This window comes from Calypte anna, chromosome 33 (genome assembly GCF_003957555.1).
Source record: "Calypte anna isolate BGI_N300 chromosome 33, bCalAnn1_v1.p, whole genome shotgun sequence".
In the NCBI taxonomy this organism is placed as follows: Eukaryota; Metazoa; Chordata; class Aves; order Apodiformes; family Trochilidae; genus Calypte; species Calypte anna.
Window position 1 is genome coordinate 1315496 of NC_044275.1, and position 19027 is coordinate 1334522.

Sequence of the window (19027 nt, forward strand, 5' to 3'; positions counted from 1 at the left end):
GGAGGGAGGGGGTAAAAGGAACTGAAAAGGAATTTAAGAAATGAAAAGATTAAGAAAAAAAAAAGAAACCTGCATTCAGACTTGATCTATTTTCTACAATGTAAGCTGCGACCAAGTCCTGTTATTCATATTGTGGCTTTGAATCAATTATGTTTATTAAAATGCTATTGCTTCTACCTCCTGGCCTCCTTTCTCTGCCAGCAGCTGGTCTGGGGAGGGGGGGGAAAGGGGAAAGGCTCTGGCTTCCCCCCAGAACTGGGCAAACACCCCCAGCACCCCAATGCTGTCCCACCCCAGGGAGCGCCGTGTGCCCCCCACCCTGGACATGGGGCACCGAGGGGACCCCACATCCCATCCCCTCAGGGATGGGGCAGTGGGGAGAGGTGTGAGCTACAGGGATGGTGGAACAGGGAGAAAGTCCAGTCCTGGGACACATTTGGGGGTCCCGTGTCCCTCCAGCTCGGCTGCCGCTGCCTCCGGTTCCTCGGGGGGGTGGGCAGGGGGGGCTGAGCCCCAGGGGCCGCTCAGGGCTGGAGCCAGGCACGGAGGTGCCCCTCAGCCAGGGCGATGCCCACCATGATGCCACTGCCCACCAGGAAGCCCACGTTCTGCAGGAGGATTCGGCTCCAGGTGCCCTGGCTGGGACCCTCGTGCCCCCGCACCGCCTCGGGGAGCTGGAGCAGAGCAGGGGGCTCAGCGGGGTGGGCACCAGGCTCAGCCCCCCCCCCCAGCTGCTCCCCAGACACCCCCTTACCATGTCAGCCAAGGCCACGTAGAGGAAGATGCCAGCAGTGATGGTGAGGATCCAGGGGGTGAGGTGGGTCGCGCTCTGCCCCACGGCTGCCCCCACGGCTGCCCCCAGGCAGGAGAGAAGAGCTGAGAGCAGGTTGAGGAGCAGGAGGGTGCGGGGGGCTGTGCCCGCCCGGAGCAGCACTGCCAGGTCCCCTGAGGAGAGAGGAGGTGAGTGGTGGGGGGTGGTGGGGGGCTGGGGGGGTCTGCAGGGGATGGATGGGCACCTACCCAGCTCGTGGGGCAGCTCGTGGCAGAGCACGGCCAGTGCGGTGCTGAGCCCACCCGAGAGGCTGTGGGAGAAGGCGGCACCTGCAGGAAGAGGGTCCTGGGCCCCGGTGCACCGTGTCCCCCCCACTCCCTCTGCACCCCCGCCCTCTGCACCCCATGTCCCCCCCCCTCCCCACCCCCGCACCCCTCACCGATGGCCAGACCGTCCGTCAGGTTGTGGATCCCATCCCCCAGGACCACCATCCAGACCACATCGGTGGCCCCAGGGCTGGGGGGCAGCGTGGGGCAGTGGGAGTGTCCGTGGGAGTGTCCGTGGGGGTGTCCGTGGGGTGTCCATGGGAGTGTCCATGGGAGTGTCCGTGGGGGTGTCCGTGGGGCCTGACCTCCAGCTCTGCCTCTGGTTCCGTCAGGTGCCGCAGCTCAGCCCCTGCGGTGACAGAGACCCGGGATGGTGGTGGGGCCATGGGCACTGGGGGTGTCGGAGGGGGGGTGGGGGGTCTTACCTCCTTGTGGCCGTGCCAGGACCCCCATGTTGGTGTCAGGGGTCTCCCTGGGGGAGCAGCCCTGGGGAAGACGGAGGCACTGGGTGCAAAGCTGGCCCCGGGGGCAGCCCCATGCCACCCACCCCAGTGCCCGTGGCTCTCACCGTGGTCTCCCGGCTCCGCCGCAGCACCCCCAGGAGCAGCTCCACCAGGAAGAGCAGGTAGATGCCCCCCAACACCGCCAACCCCTGCAGCACCGCGGCCCCCGGCTCTGCCGCCGTCTCCTGGTGCCTCCCCTGGGCCTGGACACGGGTGACTGAGGGCTCAGGGAACCCCCCGGTGTTCCCCCCGGTGCCACCCCCGGTGCAGCGGGGCTGGGGGTACCTACGTGGGGCCAGAGGTGGAGCAGGGCGTCCCCGCAGAGCGTCCCCACGGCCAGGGCCACCAGGAAGGAGAGCAGCGAGCGGAAGGAGCCGCGGCTCAGGAGCGGGACGAGGAGCACGGCCATGGCGGAGGGCAGGCTGACCACAACCACAGCCAGGAGACCCCAACCCACTGCTGCGGGGTGGGACAGAGCAGGACCCCGCGTGGGGATGCGGGACAGGGGGCTCATGGGGACCCCGGGGCTGTGGGGTGATGGGGAATAGAGGAGGGGGCTTGTAGGGAGGCAGGGAAGGGGACATGGGGACCGGATGCTGGAGGGACCCTGGGGTGGAGGGGAGAGGGGCCCCGGGGAGCTGGTGCTGAGGATGCAGGGACAGGGACTGCAGGGGACATCTTGGGGAGCGAGCAGGGGCTTGGGGTGAAGGGAGAGGGGACAAGGACCAGAGGCTGGGGCTGGAAGGACAAGGGACATGGGACCGGGTGACCTGGGGCTGGGGAGGGGCCCTGGGTGGGGGTTACCTGGCCAGAGGGCCCCCCCCGGGGGCAGCAGCGTCACCTCGTCGCGGTGCTGGATGCAGACGCGGCTGTCGATCTGGTAGAGCAGGGCCGGGCAGAGGAGGGTGAATTGTTCCGGCGTCAGCTGAGACCCCGCGTCCAGCCCGAAGCTGAGCAGCAGCTGGGTGACGTTGAGGCACTGCTGGGGGGGCCCGGTCAGCGGTGCTGGGGGAGCCGGGGGTCCCCAGGGGGCTCCCAGCAGAGCAGGAGAATGTGTCCCCCCCCCTGTCCCCACTCACATCGTGGTGGGGGTGGTCAGCGCTGGAGTGCTCCAAGCCCAGGACCCTCCCCAGCAGGCTCAGGCCAGGCTGGTCCCACCGCGGGGCTGGGGAGGTCCCGGGGGGCTCTGTGGGTGCTGGTTCCGTCCAGCTTTTCGTCAGGAAGGGTGGGAGGCTGAGGGGGGTGAGTGTGGATGAGCCTCCCCCTGCCCCCATCACCCCAACGGTGGGGAACAGCCCCGGGGGGGTACCTGGGGGTACCTGGGGGAGCGGTGCGTGGGGGGAGCGCTGGGTGCTGGGTCCCCCTCGTGCTCCCACGCCGGGTGCCGGTGCCGGTGCTTCTCCTCCTGCACCTCCAGCACATCGAGGTGGGCGACGTGGCCGTGTCCCAGCTCCTCGTGCTGGATCTGGACCACCCGGACGCGGCCCAAGCCCAGGCTGCCCAGCAGCCTCGCCAGCCCCTCGGAGGGGAGGGTCCCGTTGGCCCCCCCGTACTGCCCGAAGAGCTGCTGCAGGTAATACCCGTGCTCCTGCGCCGCGTCCTCGGGCAGCGGCTCCGATGTCCCCCCCGGCCCCAGGGCCACCAGCCCCAGGACCCCCAGGAGGAGCCCAGGGGGGACCATAGGGACAAATCCTGCGGGTTCCCGGCGGGGCTGGGGGCGGTGGGCGCTGCGGGGTCCCCCCGGGATCGCTCCCCTCCCGTCCGTCCGTCCGTCCACAGGGACGGCTGGAAAGCAACAGGCGGCATCAGGGTCACGGCAGGGACACGTGTCCCGGCTCAGGGACAACCGGGGGGGCCGGACGGTGTCCCCGAGACCCCCGGGGTGGGCGATGGGGACAACGGGTGGGGGGGACACGGAGACACTCGGCCTTGAGGGGAGGTTTTGCAACTGGGGCAGCTTTTGTGTCGTAGTTAATGTTTCACTGGGTGGGCAGATAACACCTGCAGCCCCCCCAGCAGGGTGCTAGCCCCCCCACCCATCCCTGACCCCCACCCCGTGCCCCCCCACAGCCAGGGACGTGGGAATGGCCCCACACCATGATGGGAAACGTGGAACTCGAGTGGGATGGCCGCGGGCATGGTCCCCCCCCTCCACGTGGGACTCACCGAATGGGGGGGCTTGGAAAATACCGGGACTGCAGGAGCTGGTGCCCCACTGACACCCCCCCCCATGGACCCACGGGGGCCCAGGGCTGCCCCCCTCCCACTGAGGTGGCTCTTGGGGTCCCCTAAGAGGTCCCCCATCATTGTGCTGGGGAGGGGCCCATTCTGCCAGGAGCAGCACCGCCCCTCCTGAGCCCCCCCAGACCCGTCCTCTCCCCCCCCTCCCCATCCCCGGGGCTCACCTGGGGCCGCACTGTGCCGGTGGTGGGGGCTGCACCGGTGACCGACCCCCCCCCCCTTCCCCTCCCCACGCTGGGGCTGTGCCGTCTGCTGCACCCGAACCGGGGGGGCCAAGGGTCACCCAGCGCTGCTCCCAGACACCCCCGCTGCGGGAGGGGCCATGTGGGGAGGGCCCGAAATGGGAGGGGGGGTCCGGGCCCCCCATGGCGGGCAAGGAGCAGGCAGGGAGCAGGCAGGAGTCACCTTTTATTGACATCTGTCCCCAAAACCGCCCGACGTGGCTTTGGGGGGCACGGGGTGGGGGGGTCCTGCAGCCCCCCCAATCCCAGGGGCTCAGCCCCCTCCTGCCCAAGACTCCTGAGCCCGTCTGGGCCAAGTCCGGGGGGGTCCAGGTCACCCCCACCCTCCCCGGAGGCACGTGCATGGGGTCAGCGCTGCCCCCTCCTCACCCCGGGGGCTGCTCAGGGCCGGGGGGGCCGGGGACCCCTCCCCAAACCATCCTGGGGGCTGTGGGGGGGTCCCGGCCCGTTATCTCTTGCTGCTCCGCCGCGTCTCCTTCCCGTTGCTGACGGGTCCGGCGGGGGGGCCGGGGTGTCCGGGCTGACTGCGGGTGATGCGCCCGCTGGGGGGGTGCGGGGGGGCGCTGGGGGGGTGCGTGGGACCCCCCGGGCTCAGCCCATTCCCGTTCTGGCTGTCGGGGGCTGGAAGCAGAGGGAGCAGCAAGGGGGAGGTGAGGCTGGAGGCATCTGGGGGGGAGGGGGGGGGGGTTCTGCAGCCCTGGGGTGGGGAGGGGGCTGCATCACCTACCTGGGGGGGCTGCGGGGGGGCCCTGGCCGGTCGGTGAAGGCGCTGGACTCGTGCTCTCGTTCTGGGCCTGGGGGGGGGGAGATGAAGACACCCCGTGAGTGGAGAGGTAGGGAGGGGGGGGGGAGCTGCTCCGGGGGGGTCTGGGGGTCCCACGAATCCAGCCTGGTCCCCCCCCACCCCCCAAACTCACCCCTTTGCTCTGCGACTGCTGCGCCACGTACTCGGGGTTGGGCTCGCTGAAGTTGGGCACCTCGGAGTAGACCATGCAGAACCTGCGGGAGACGGGGGGGCGGTGGGGACCCCCTCCCCGTGACCCCCCCCTCAAATAAAAAAAAAACCCGACGGGACCCCCCCCAGCCCCAACTCCCCCCCCAGCCCCTTCCTTACTCGCCGATCTTCTGCAGGTCCCCCCCGCGCCCCGTGTAGAGGGTCAGGCAGCCCTTGAAGATGGAGGCGTACCTGGGGGGGAAGTCAGCGGGAGGAGGTGGGACGGGACCCCCGGGGGTGCTGCTGGGGGTCCCGGGGTGACACCCCACGTACCCCTTGGTGAGGCGGATGATGTCCCCGGGCTGGATCAGGTTCCCCACGTCGTCCCACACCGAGATGTTGATGCTGCCGGTCTTGTCCGCCACCTTGCAGGTCCGCACCTCGTGCCCGTCCTTCGTCTTCGTCACCCGGCCTGGGGGGGTCAGGGGGACCCCGGGGGTGGGATGGGGGTGGGGGTGTCAGGGGCCGCGGTTCCCGCCCGTACCCCCCAAGCCCCCTCCCGGTACCCACCGGTCTCCAGCACGATGAAGATGAGGTTGAGGTTCTTCAGCCCCGGCTTCACGTCCTTCACCAGCGTCTCGGTGCTCATGGTGCTGCCGGGGCCCTGCGGCGGGACCCGCGATGGGAACGCGGGGCCGGGACTCCGGTGCTACCGGGACGGGACCGGGACCGGGACCGGGCCTGCTCAGGGCCCCGCCCTGCCGCCAGGGGGCGCTCGCATCACCCGCCCCGCCGCGCGCGCTCCCGGAAACCGCCGGGCGTTACAGCGAGCGACCAATCAGCGCGGAGAAGGGGCGGAGCATGTCCAGCGGCGCTGACCAATGGCGAGGCGGGAGGGGCGGGGATTGACCGTGCTATAAACACTAAACCACGCCCCTTCCCCGCCCATCTCGTCACAAACCCTCCCTGACCAGCGAGTTCCGGCGCTTCTCGCGGCCAGAGCGTCGCTTCCGGGCGGGGCGGCACCTTCCGGCGGGGCGGGGGTTGCGGAGCGGCGGTTGCGGAGCGGGGCGGGCGGGGGAGGCGGCGGCCGCCCCTGAGGCCCCCGGCGACCGGAGCCGACCCGGGACCGGGTACGTGAGGCCGGAGGGGCTGGGGGGGACGGACCCGGGAGGCGGGGGGGAGGCTCCGGGTTGTGCGGGGAAGAACGGGATGGGACCGGGGGAGAGACCCGGGGGTGCCCGGGGGTTCCCGGGGGCGGCTTTAGGGACGAGAAGAGGGGGGGGGTGCGGCCCCGGGAGCACCGAGGGGTGGCGGGGGGTGCCCGGGGGTGCCTGGGTCTCGGGGGAGGTCTGGAGGGCCTGGGGGGGGGGGGGGGGTCTGGGCTTGGCCGGTGGTTCCGGGAGGTTCGGGAGGTTCGGGGGGGAAGGTGGTACCGGAGCTGCTCCGGGGTTTGGGTCTCCCGGATCCCCTGGGGGGTGCGGGGTCCCCGCGGGCATCAGGCGGGGTCAGGACAAAGGAATGCGGGGGGCAGGGGGGGCGGTAACGAAACGGGACCGGGGGTTCCTGTGCCATCGGGTTCGGTCCCGCAGCTGCTCCTCAGCCCCACCGGTGGCTTTTGAGCCCCTGGGAAGGGCCTTGGGTTTCCTGAGTAGGATTTTAAACGATAAATGTTTTTAAAAAAAAAAGCCAGAAAAACCCCGCATCCAAACCCAGAACAGCACCAGGTCCAATCCCCGGGGGTTCGGTGGCTCTGGGGGGGTCACAGGGATCCTGAGCTGCTTCCATCCTCCTTGCCAGGAGCCTCGGTAAAACCCCAGCAGGTTTCCCCGTTGTTAAAAGAGACCAAGACTCAGTATTCTGTTAATGGATTAATTAATTAATAGAGTTGGAATTGCAGGGAGCAAAACCAGCGCTGGGTGCGGGGGGAGGCTGCACTCAGACACCTCTGAAACTCTGAAATTACCTCATATCGATTATAATTGATGAATATTAAAAAGAGAGGGGTTTACATGTGTGTTTGTAGGGATTACATCATGTTAGTACCACATCCATAGCAAGTGGAGTCCTCTCCTGGGGAGATCCTGGGGGGGGGGTCCTTAGGGGGTCTTTGGATGAAGTCAGAACTCTTCCTCAAACTTGAACCCTTCATCATTGTTTTCACCGACTTCATTATCTTGTGACAGAGCAAAATCAGACCCTAGTGATCATTTTTCCCTTTTCTGCTGGTTTTTATGTTGTCTCTCTGCAGATGTTCCCATTCTCTTGGGGCCTCCTTAGCCTTGGCAGTGCCTTGCTTAAAGAACAAGGCCCAGCTTCAGTTATCACCGAGGCAGAAGTTGGTCTTGTTAAGGCTTTGTGTTGCTTACACTGTTTTTTTTTAATGGAAAACTTCATGTTTTGATTGCTTTGTCTAGCCCCAGATTCACCTCTTTCTCAGTTTTAGCTTTACATTTCTCTGCTTAGGAATACAAATTCATAAACATCCATTGCAATCATTTATCACACCCAGTCAGGTCCTGGAGCTGACAGAGGAGTTGGAAAAGGAAAAATAAGAAAAAAAAAAAGCTTTTATTTCCATCAGAAGCTCTTAGGGTGGCATTTGGGGAACTATTTTTAGCAGGATTGCATCACTGCTGAGCCCGGGCTCTACCTGCTGGGCAAACGTTTCCTTCTGGGAAGGCTGAAGGATGGGGGAGGCTGGAATCCCCCCAGAGTGTTGGGATCCCCCCCCTCAGACTCTCAGGGATGTGCTCTAGGGTGTCCAGGAGCCTTTTTCTATTTAAATTAAAAAAAAAAAAAACAAGGGAAGGGAAGTGGTTTCCAGGTGAGGAGCAGTCTGAGCTGCCACCAACTCCCAGAATGGTTTGGGTTGGAAGGGACCTCCAGGATCACCCAGTCCAACCTTTGCCCAACACCATAAACTACAAATTAATATACAAAAAAATAATCTACAGCACCATAAACTACAAATCTGTGTCCTTAAGGACCAGGTCCAAACTCCTTTTAATACCTCAGGGTTGGTGACTGTCCTGGGCACGGTGTCACTTTGTCCCCACGGGAGAGCGCGAGGCTCACGGAGCTGGGGCTGTGGGAGTTGTGGGTTTTTCCTCTGAGGGGCTCATGGGGGGAACCAGAAACGTCTTCATGGAGGCCAGGCACAACCTCACACCTCACTTTTCCCTCTGCTCATCTTCCCCTCCTTATTTCCCTCCCAGATCCATCCTCCCTGACCCGCCGGCCCCTCCGGATCCTCACGGAACAAAGTTTGATGCTGTAGGAGAGGAAAGGGAAAAAAATGGGCCATTGGGAGCATCTCCCTGAGAAGAGCCAGCCCAGCCCAGCCCTGCCTCTTTGCCACTTGGAGAGGAATTCTGCCTCGGAAGGTAAATCCAAGCCCACTCCAAAGCTTCCCCTGAGCACGGGGCTGAGTTTCAGTTCATCCTCTGCGCACGTGGAGCCGCCGGCACGTGAGTGCTGAGAGCCACATCAGCAGATTTTTGGGGTGTAGCTCTGCAGACACTCTCAGCTTGGCTGCTGCTGGTAACTTTGAGCTCCTGTGTGTGTCTGCAAACCTTGGTTTTGCTCTGCTAACAAGGGGGATCTTTATGTCACAATATTTCAGCTGACAGCACCACGGGCAGGGCTGCTCCCAGGGCTCGGGGCTGCCTGCCCTCGTCCCAGCAGGTTTCCCTGGATGTGAGGGATCAGCTCTGGGCACAGGAGGCAGCTCTGGCTCTGGGACCCTTTGTTGTAAATCAAAGTCAGCAGGGAAACAGCCAGATCTGCCTCAAATTTCAGAGGTTCACAGCAGGTCCTGCCAAACTGGCTCAGGAACTGCCCCTGCCTGATCCGGGTCTCTCTGGTTGCGCTCGGTGCTCCCCAAGGAGAAGGGAAGACACTGGGGCTTGCAGGGAAAGTGCTTCATTAACCAAACCCTAATGAGTCTGGAGCTGGGGAGGGGATGGCAGGTGGCTGCCAGGGGCAGTGCCACACCAGCCTGGGGCAGAACACAACTTCCCCATGGTGCTGGTTTTGAGCTTCCCTTTCTGCTGGTGGCCGATGTCCCCAGCACGTGTCCTTCCCTGGCACCCCAAAAAGGTGGAAAACGGGAAGAGTCTGAGTGTGTGTGGGGTTTGGCTGAGCTGCTGGTGGCCTCGTTTCATCTCCTGGGACTCGGAGGCAGTGCCAGCCCTGGGCAGGATGCCTGTAGGTGTTCCCAGGACAACAATTCCTGAGCACTGGGAGTTCTCCTGTGTCCTTCCAGCAGCGACCAGACGGGATCTGGACATGGGCAGGGCCCTCACGATTGATGTTTTCCTCCTATTATACAACCCAGAGCAATTGTTTAACCCCACATTCCTTTTGATCTTGTTGGCCTGCTCTACTTGAGCAAAACCTTCCTCTGGCTTGTGAAGGCCTTTGAGAAAAAGGGATTTTTTTTTTTTCCCCTTTTATTATTTCATTTCCTTCGGGGAGGTTTTGCTCTCTGGACCCCAGCAAATGTCAGGCAGAAGATCAGCACTGGAAGGAAAAAAATCTTGCTGGGAAGAGCTGTTAGTTTGGTGCTCTCGATGCTTTTGGCTGTTAATTAGCAAATAATGAGTAATATTTTTTTGTTTGTTTTGCCTTGTGGCCTCTTGGATCCAAATGTTACCTACAGAAACTTGGGTTGGAGTCAGTCAGTCGGTCCCACCCTCAGCTAACAGGGATAAAACACTGAAATACACCCAGGAAGAGGCTCAGAGATGGGGATAATATTTATTATTTATTGTTGTTTTGGGTGTGGGAGGGTCACCCAGTCAGCAGACTGTGGGGATTGGGGTGAATGGAGTGTAAATGATGATTGAAGTCCCTGACAGCTTCCGGGGTGTGTGACAGCAATTAGGAGCCCTGGGTGTTAACGAGTCACGTTCAGGCTGAGGCTGTGGGAGGCTCCCATGGTTTTTTCCCAGTGACAGCTCCAGAGCCCCTGGAGCCCCCAGGGTTGTTCTGTGTTCACTGAGTGGGGAAACTGAGGCAGCAAAGCCCAGAACACACAGGGGTGAGGAGAGTGCTGGTGTCCTGGCTGCACAACAGCCCTTCTTGCTTCCATCTGTTTGTTTTCCCTCCCTTCCCCCCCTGCTTTCTGCTTTTAATTCTCTTTCTTTTGGCTCAGAGAGCTGATGAAATTAGGAAAGATGATTAAAACCACCGTTGCTCACACAACAGGTTTGTTCTGAGCTGTCCCAGCTGCAGAGCTGGGCTCTGTTGGCAGCCCTGATACTGGAAATAATGAGAAAATGGTGTCTTTTCCCTGAGAACCAGGAGAAGGCTGCTGCTGGAGCCTCCCAGCACAGGCTAATTAACTTTTATTGGGTTTGTTTGTTTGTTGTTAATCTTTGGTTTTGAAGGGATGCTGCCTGCTCTCTGTTTGCACAGAAGGGATGAGCTCCAGGGGCTGCTGGAAGGAGCAGCAGAGCTCGGTGGCTGCTGTCCCTGGGTTCTGGGGACAAATCAACACCTTTGGGTGAGCTCAGGCCGTGGCTGCAGAGTCCCAGGTGCTGTCCCAGGAGCTGTGTGGGTGAGCAGAACATCCTGGGCAGCTCCAGGTGAGTCAGAGCCTGAGCTCTGGGCAGGCAGGAGGTGCCTCAGCTCCTCAGACTGTGCCTGGAGCACTCAGCCAGGCAGAAATCTTGGCTCAGCCCAAGTGTCTGGGATCCAGCAGCTCCAACACGTTGTGGTGAAAAGGAGGCAACGTGTGAACATGTGTTTTGGGGGCTGTGGAGCAAATCCTAGACAGACATCTTTATTTTTTTTGTTTTCCAAGGAGAAGGGGGAGGTATTTTTGGTTTTCTTTTAAGCCACTAATTCTCCTTTCATCAGCATAATTTTTTCTCAGCAATATATATATTTTTTTCTTCATCTTGGGGGGCAGGAACAGTTGGGAGGCAGCTCAGGAATCTCATCTGGGTGGTTGTGTGAAATCCTGGGTCAGAGGAGCCCCAGCCCTGCTCCTGCTCTCACTCCAAGGGCTGAGGTGAACTCGTGCCCCTTTTTTTCCCCTAAATTTGGAGCAAAACTTCAATTCATTGGTTAATAATGAACATCCTGAAGCTGGAGAGGGGGGGTGGTGAGTCTGTGGTGACTTAGAGGGGTCACTTTTGCCTGTTCAAAGGGGAGGGGGCGAGGGCAGCAGCAGTGGGGGTGCAGGGGGTGCTGTCCCCTCCCTGGGGAGGTGACAGATGTCCTGGGGCAGTGCTGCTTTAACCACCCCCTTCTCAGCTTCCTCTTTTGTCAACTTCCCCAAGGGCTTGTTAGGAACCTTGGTCTGGGTTGGAGGGTGCTGAGGAGGCTTGGGGAAAGGGTGGGAATGTCAAGAGTGCTTTTCAGTTGTTAATTACTGATCTCCCTGATAGCATCCAGCCCTTGTTGCTATGTAGATCTCTGTGGAGCAGGGTGCAGGCACCCCAAGTCCCCAGGCCAGGAAGATGGCAATCTCCAGAGGCAGGAGGATGATGACAAGGGAGAGGGGAAAGGGGAAAAAGTGACTTATCCCGGGTTTTCTCTCTAATTTGGGATGAAACTGGGATCTGTGTGAGCACTGTCCCCTCCCTGTGCACCCCCAGGGACTCTGACACTGCTGGGGTGAAGCTGTGCTTGGGGAGGGTGGGACTGGGAAGCTCCTTCCCAGGGCAGGACTGGGAAGCTCCTTCCCTTCCACCAGTGTGATCCCTGGCAGCAGCTCCAGATTTGCTCCTGCTCAGCCCTTGCCCACCATCTGCTCCCCATTGCTGAGCCCAGGGAAGGATGGGAGCATCCAGGAGCCATCAGGGCCAGGTCAGGAATTCCCCTCTGGACCTGGCAGGAGGTTTTGGGTTGCCAACTCCATCCCAGCTCTCAGCTCTCCACCTCCCATGGTGGTGTCCCTGGGGTGCTCTGAGCTCCAGACCCACCCTGGCAGGAGGTGGAGGAGCCAGGTTGAGGGATGAGAAGCATCTGGATGCTCTGGGAATCTCCCTGGGGTGAAGCCCAAAAAGACCAAGCAGAACTGTTCAGAGACAGAGTTTTGAGCCTTTAAACAGCAAAGGTTTTTATTTTCAGATACGGGGAACTCCCAGCTCGTGCTGGACAAAGAGTTCCAAGGGTTAAGGGAAAGGGTTTGGGTATTTCTAGGGGAGGTGACATACATATTCATAAGTTTGCAAGGTATAATTATAATATTCATGACAGGCAGAGTCTGGGTGGAGCCTGGGAGGTCCTTGGATGTTCTTTCTCAAAAGTTGAACTCTTTATTTCTCCTGTTTTCGATGACTTCATCCTCTTGCTATAGGATGAAATTGGACCCTTGTGATAATCTTTCCCTTCTCTGCTGGTTCTGGCTGCCTCATCCTGTCTCTGTGCAGGTGTTTGCACTTCCAGCCTTGGCAGTGCCTTGTTTTGGGAACAAGCCCTACACTTTTACAGAAATTAATCCCCTCTCTGCCTAGTGGGCCTTGGCAGTGTCTTGTTTTAAAAGGAAGATCTGTACTTACAGGACAGAAGATGTTCACACTGCTTTAGTGGGAAGTTACAGGAATGAATTCCACCAGGAGTTAACCCTGTCAGGGTCTTCCTTTGTTTCAGGGGGAGGTTTTGATGTGGCTCCTCCTTGGCAGAGCTGGGGCTCAGCTCTGGGGGGGTTCAGTGCCCATCTGGGAGGATGGAGCTGGGGAGTGAGAGACAAAAATGAGCTGAGCTGGGGAGCAGGAGGAGAGGGATGGCTGCTCCTGGAGCTGCTCACACAACCAGGGACATGTTAAGATCCCAGATCACAAAGCAGGGGAGCTCAGGGTGGTCCCAGCTGCCCCATGGGGGTCTCTGGCTCAGCTGGAAGCCTGGAGCTATTGTGCTGGGTCCTCCAGATCCGTGTTTGCCCTCCCAGTTGGGTCAAACCCAATGTAAATGTGTTGGATGAGCTGAGACTTGCAGTGTGAGTGGCTCATGGAGGGTGGGAGGGGAGCAGCATCTGTCCAAAGGTGTGGGAAGGTTGAGGAGCAGCTGATCCTGGCTGCTCAGGGATCCGTTAATCTGCTTATCTGAATTGCAAACTCTGGCACAGGGACTTTCCCCACCCCAGCCTCCCTCAGAGGAATCCTTTTGTCTGGGGAAGCAAAGAATCCATCGACTCAGGGAGGAGATTTATCAGCAGTGTCCCACCAGGTCCCTCCCTGCTGCCCCGTGCCCTGGGGAGGCTCCCAAGGACCAAATTCTTCCCTGCATCCTCCCTCCTTCTCCATCCATCCATCCATCCATCCATCCATCCATCCATCCATCCATCCATCCCCTCCTCTTCTCCCTTCCTGAGCCCATGTGGTGGGTCCACAACCAGCCCAGCTGAGGGACAGGAGCTCCACATCTGGCCAAGGGATAAGAATTCAACATCTGGCTAGGGACAGGAGCTCCACATCTGGCTGTGGACAGGAGCTCCACATCTGGACAAGGGATAGTATTCAACATCTGGCTGAAGGACAGGACTCCACATCTGGCTGTGGAGCAGCAGTGGGGTGAATTCCTACCCAGCTGCTCCTGGTGTTGGCACAGCTGGGATTTGCCACCCTGCTGGGCTCCTCCCCATGGGGATGGTGGCTTCAGAGCACCCAGGTGCCCTCACACCCCTCCTGCCCCTGTTTGTCTTCGGGGTGGGGACTCTGGGGTCAGTCCCTGTGGCAGTTTGTCACCAGGTTTGGTGAGAAAGGAGGGGAGGAGGCAGCTCTGGAGGGACAAACAGCCTGGGTGTGCAGGGCTCAGCCCTGCAGGGGTGTGAGGAGCTGCTGATGGAATTACCTGGGAATGCTGCCTGGGCAGGGAGGAGAGGGCTTGGTGGCTGCATCCCACTGCCCACCCTATGGACCTGGGCTCCCTCATCCCTCTCCAAACTGAGCAGAACTCTGAAAATGACCCTGACAGCCAACGAGTAGGGAAAAAAACCAACAGTGAGGTAGTGACTGCGTGTGGGACAGAGCTGATGGCAGCAGCACCTGGAGCTCAGCAACACCCAGGAGAGTGTTGGGCTCTGAGCTGTGCCCAGGGTTCCCCCAACCCTTGGGGGAGCAGGAATTTGGGAAGCAGGGGCTGTGACCTTGCCCTGTCCAGCAGCCCCCCGGGATGCTCAGCTCCTCCTCACCATTGATCTTCTTCTCTCTGCAGGGTTCTGGCATTGGTGATGAGCGATGGGGTATGATGTAGCACGTTTTCAGGGGGATGTTGATGAAGACCTTATATGCCCCATCTGCAGTGGGGTCCTGGAGGAGCCAGTTCAGGTAGGTGCTCCAGGCTGTGGCTGCTGAAAGCCTCAGATTGCAGCTCCAGACCCAAGGATGTCTTGATGGGCTCAGCACACATGAGGAGAGCTCAGTGGGGTCTGAATTTCCTACTGACAGCTTAAGGTGACAGCACCAAGGGGAAAAGTCTGTGGTTTTGTGAGTTCTGGGGGAAAAGACCTTCTAATCTGCCCGAGCTTTTCTTCCTGAAAAGCACCAAGACCACCCCTGCTCCCAAGGTTTTTTCCCTGAAAAGCACCAAGACCCCCTCCCCCCCTAATCTGCCCCAGGTTTTCCTCCTGGAAAGCACCAAGACCTCCCAGACTTTTCCTCCTCAAAAGCAGCAACACCCCCCCTGCTCCTCCCAAACTTCTCCTCCTCAAAAGCACTGAGACCTCCCCAGCTCCCAAGGTTTTTTCCTGGAAAGCACCAAGACCCCCTCTGCTCTTTCCAAGCTTTTCCTCCTGGAAAGCACCAAGACCCCCCTTGCTCCCAAGGTTTTTTCCAGAAAGCACCAAGACCCCCTCCCCCCCTCATCTGCCCCAGGTTTTCCTCCTGGAAAGCTCCAAGACCTCCCCTGCTCCCAAGCTTTTTTCCTGAAAAGCACCAAGACCTCCCCTGCTCCTCCCAAACTTTTCCTCCTCAAAAGCACTGAGACCTCCTCAGCTCCCAAGGTTTTTTCTTGGAAAGCACCAAGACCTCCCCTGCTCTTCCCAGCTTTTCCCCTGAAGAGCACCAAGACACCCTCCCTAATCTGCCCCAGGTTTTCCTCCTGGAAAGCACCAAGACCTCCCCAGCTCCCAAACTTCTCCTCCTCAAAAGCTCCAAGACCTCCCCTGCTCCCAAGCTTTTTTCCTGAAAAGCACCAAGCCCCCCCCTGCTCTTCCCAACCTTTTCCTCCTGCCCAGAAGGGCGAATCCTGGTGACAACCTCCATGTCCTCTGTGTGTGTGTGTCCCCTCCCAATCCTTTCCCAGGCTCCTCACTGCGAGCACGCCTTCTGCAATGCCTGCATCACCCAGTGGTTCTCCCAGCAGCAGACGTGTCCCGTGGATCGCAGCGTGGTGACCGTCGCCCACCTCCGCCCGGTGCCGCGGATCATGCGGAACATGCTCTCCAAGCTCCAGATCACCTGTGACAACGCCGTCTTCGGCTGCACGGCCGTCGTGCGCCTCGACAACCTCATGTCTCACCTCAGCGACTGCGAGCACAACCCCAAGCGCCCGGTCACCTGCGAGCAGGGATGTGGGTGAGGGATGGATCCTTAAATCATAGAGTGGTAGTGGTGGTGCTGATTGCCAGGCAGTGGGGATGAGCTGTGTTAAGCCCACCTGGGCCTGATGAGGGCAGGGCCCCCACTGCCATGAGCAGGGTTAGGGGGGCAATAAAAGGTGAGGCTTGAAGCACAGGCTCGGCTCAGTCCTGAGCAAGCCAGCAGAGAGGTCAGCTGCTCTCAGAGCAATAGGCTGGTCAGCCCTGAGTGCTGTGGGCTCAGAGCATCATTCCTGAGTCTCTGCTGGAACACCTGGTTGGACCTTGAAGTGCTGTGCCCTAAAAGAGGTTCCTCTTGCTACATCACAGAATCACAGAATTGGCTGGGTTGGAAGGGACCTCAGAGCTCATCAAGTCCAACCCTTGATCCACTCCCCCCGTGGTTCCCAGCCCATGGCACTCAGTGCCACATCCAGGCTCTTTGGAAAGATCTCCAGACACGGAGAATCCACTACTTCCCTGGGCAGCCCATTCCAATGCCTGATCACCCTCTCCATGAAGAAGTTCTTTCTAATCTCCAACCTAAACCTCCCCTGGCACAAGTTGAGACCTTTTGTGCCCTCTTGTCTTGCTGAGAGTTGCCTGGGAAAAGAGCCCAACCCCCCCCTGGCTCCAACCTCCTTTCAGGGAGTTGGAGAGAGTGATGAGGTCTCCCCTGAGCCTCCTCTTCTCCAGCCTCAACACCCCCAGCTCCCTCAGCCTCTCCTCACAGGATCTGTGCTCGAGAAGAAGGACCTCAGGCTCTGGGGTGGAATGATGGAAATGGGGCACTGAGGGCTTCCCAATTCCACCTGGAGCTGTTTTGGCCTGGGAGGGGTTTTAGCTTGAGCTCTGCAGCCTCCTACGTCTCACTGGGAGCTGAGGGGGTGGTTGGTCTGGTGTTGGTGTCCTTCCCCCTCACGTGTTGTAAGCATCCAGCCGGGTGGTGAGGGACAATCAGATCTCCTCAGGATCAGGCCCCTGGGCTGCCTGCTGTGGGATCTGGTTCTCAGCCCTGGGTGGCTTTGGAGGAGGAATATCCTCGTCACCTCTCACCCTGATGGTGGTTCATTCCTGAAGCTCTGCCCCAGACCATTGGCATGGTCAATGTCACCTCACTGGAGGTGACAGCACTCTGCTTCCCAGCCCCCATGGCGAGCCCTGCAAGGCTGGATTTGTTCTGCAGGCTGTTAAGGTGTTCATGCCAAGATCTCTGTGTAACTTCCCCTAACGTTACTAAGGCCTCCACCTTTTTGTTTGTAATGCTCTGCAGCTTGGAAATGCCCAAAGATGAGCTGCCAAACCACAACTGCATCAAGCACTTGAGATCTGTGGTGCAGCAGCAGCAGACGAGGATCGCTGAGCTGGAGAAGACCTCAGCAGAGCACAAGCACCAGCTGGCTGAGCAGGTGGGGGGGCTGGGACCCCAAAAAAACCCCAAAACCTGCTGCTCTTCACCTCTGTCATCACTGAGCTGAGGGCTGAATGGTGTGGTGACAGTCTGGTGACACGTCCTGCCTGTGTCCTGCCTTGCAGAAACGGGACATCCAGCTCCTGAAGGCGTACATGCGCGCCATCCGCAGCGTCAACCCCAACCTGCAGAACCTGGAGGAGACCATCGAGTACAACGAGATCCTGGAGTAAGAGTGCCTGGGTCTGGGGGTGTTGGGGGAGCTGGGGGGGCTCTGGGGTGTTGGGGAAGCTGAGGGGGCTGTCAGAAGAGAACACACACACACACACACCACACACACAATCACCTGGGTTGGAAAGGACCCCTGAGATCATCCAGTCCAACCCTTAATCCACTACCCCCGTGGTTCCCAGACCATGGCACTGAGTGTCACATCCAATCTCTTAAGAGGTGAAGAATCACCTGAGGCAAAGAAGAAACTGCTTCACCAAGAAGTGGTGGTGCTGGGGTGGTTGTGCACGTGAGCTGCTTCACAATGGGCTCGAGGTGTTTTTATTCTGCCACCTGCATCCTGCCCGCCAGCAGGAAGCTGCTGGATTCCTTCCTCCTTGGAGAAAGGTTGGAGGCAGTTTCTCTTCCTGTCCTTCTTCCCCTTCCTTTCCCTCTGGGGAGGGAGCAGCAGAGCCCGGGCACTGCAGATGGGTCTGGTTTGGGGTGAAAACAGCAGAAAGGGCGTGAAAACAGGAGCGAGGCCGGAGCACGGAGCGGGACCACCTCCTCCTGTTGGTCTCCCCCAAACCCCAACATCCCTGAGCCTCCCTTCCCCCTTTTTCTTCTCTCCAGGTGGGTGAACTCCCTGCAGCCAGCCCGGGTGACACGGTGGGGGGGGATGATCTCCACGCCGGACGCGGTGCTGCAGGCGGTGATCAAACGCTCGCTGGTGGAGAGCGGGTGCCCCACGTCCATCATCAACGAGCTGATCGAGAACGCCCACGAGAGGAACTGGCCCCAGGGCCTGGCCACGCTGGAGACCCGGCAGATGAACCGGCGCTACTACGAGAACTACGTGGCCAAACGCATCCCCGGGAAGCAGGCGGTGGTGGTGATGGCCTGTGAGAACCAGCACATGGGGGAGGACATGGTGCTGGAGCCAGGCCTGGTGATGATCTTTGCCCACGGAGTGGAGGAAATCTAAAAAGGACCTTCCAGAGGAGAAGCCGCCGGGCACCGAGGGAAAGGGAAACGCGGAGAGCGTGGGGTCGGCTGGACTAAACTCTCCTGGTGTTCCCCCCCCGTGGCCCACCTGGGTTTTTCAGGGCACTGTTCCCTCCTGCCTCTTTGCTTCCTGGCTGAAATGATTATAAATTCCTCTGGTTAAGCCCACCCAAGCCCCGGCCCCCACGGGCAGCCCACGCTGCAGCCCCCCCGTGCACATCGGTTTCCCCCGTTCTGTCTCTCCAGGAGAGAAGGAGCAGCCACCCCACACCTTCCCTGGACTTCTCCTCTGACCGTGGATGGACCCCAAACCCTCTTTGGGTTTTCTCCCCCATCTCCAAACCGTTCCAGGGGGGTGTCTCCCCCTCCTGCAGGCTGGGGAGGGGGCTCAGGGGAGTCTCACAAGTGGGGGCTGTAGGTGTTGCCCCCAGACCCTCCCTGAGCCCTGCTTGACCCTGCAGCGAGCCCCCCGTGTCCCCCCAGCCGGGGGGGGTGGCATTGAGGACCCCTCCTTGCAGCCCCCACTCTCAGTGCATGCCCCAGACCCCCTGGGGGAACCAGGTCCCTGCTCACAGCCCCCAGGGTCACCCCCTCTGCCAGGGTTTGGCTCCGTGACACTTGGCATGGTGGGTCTGTGTTTTTGGGGGGTTCTTTTTTGTTTGTTTCTTTCTTTCTTGACTTCTTTTTTTGCCTTTTCTTCATTTCCCTCTTGTATTTTATTCTTGCTGGACCGTGGCCGGGCGCCTCAGCACCCGCTGATCTCACGTGTTGAGGACTTAATTTATTTGCCTTGGTTTAATTGTTTTTTTTTTGTTCTGTTTTGTTTTTTACCGTTTTTCTCCCCGGTGCCCA

General features: G+C 60.2%; 3 protein-coding genes across 4 annotated transcripts; 1 reads left to right on the forward strand and 2 right to left on the reverse strand.

Annotated features, from left to right (window-relative positions):
• Positions 1-136: 136 nt before the first annotated feature.
• SLC39A5 (solute carrier family 39 member 5) lies at positions 137-4209 on the reverse strand. The gene is made up of 12 exons (XM_030468078.1): positions 4007-4209; positions 2921-3529; positions 2681-2834; positions 2406-2580; positions 1891-2060; positions 1667-1804; positions 1524-1584; positions 1373-1447; positions 1212-1328; positions 1021-1101; positions 755-945; positions 137-674 (listed from the first exon to the last, which is right to left on the reverse strand). Exons 1-12 carry the CDS (start codon positions 4207-4209, stop codon positions 525-527), a joined length of 2124 nt encoding a protein of 707 aa, XP_030323938.1. The 3' UTR covers positions 137-524.
• A 226-nt stretch (positions 4210-4435) lies between these two features.
• NABP2 (nucleic acid binding protein 2) lies at positions 4436-5759 on the reverse strand. Its single transcript, XM_030468168.1, has 6 exons — positions 5589-5759; positions 5352-5490; positions 5199-5270; positions 5002-5083; positions 4812-4878; positions 4436-4705 (listed from the first exon to the last, which is right to left on the reverse strand). Exons 1-6 carry the CDS (start codon positions 5665-5667, stop codon positions 4533-4535), a joined length of 612 nt encoding a protein of 203 aa, XP_030324028.1. The 5' UTR covers positions 5668-5759; the 3' UTR covers positions 4436-4532.
• Positions 5760-6047: 288 nt separating this feature from the next.
• On the forward strand, positions 6048-18981 carry RNF41 (ring finger protein 41). 2 transcript variants are annotated; one of them, XM_030468165.1, is made up of 7 exons: positions 6048-6151; positions 8237-8404; positions 14187-14299; positions 15276-15547; positions 16823-16958; positions 17086-17189; positions 17804-18981. In XM_030468165.1, the coding sequence occupies exons 3-7, from the start codon at positions 14210-14212 to the stop codon at positions 18153-18155; spliced, it is 954 nt and encodes a 317-aa protein (XP_030324025.1). In that variant the 5' UTR covers positions 6048-6151; positions 8237-8404; positions 14187-14209; the 3' UTR covers positions 18156-18981. The 2 variants fall into 2 exon arrangements, with proteins under 2 accessions (XP_030324025.1, XP_030324026.1); XM_030468166.1 differs by having other exon boundaries at positions 6091-6151; positions 15336-15547.
• The last annotated feature ends 46 nt before the right edge of the window (positions 18982-19027 follow it).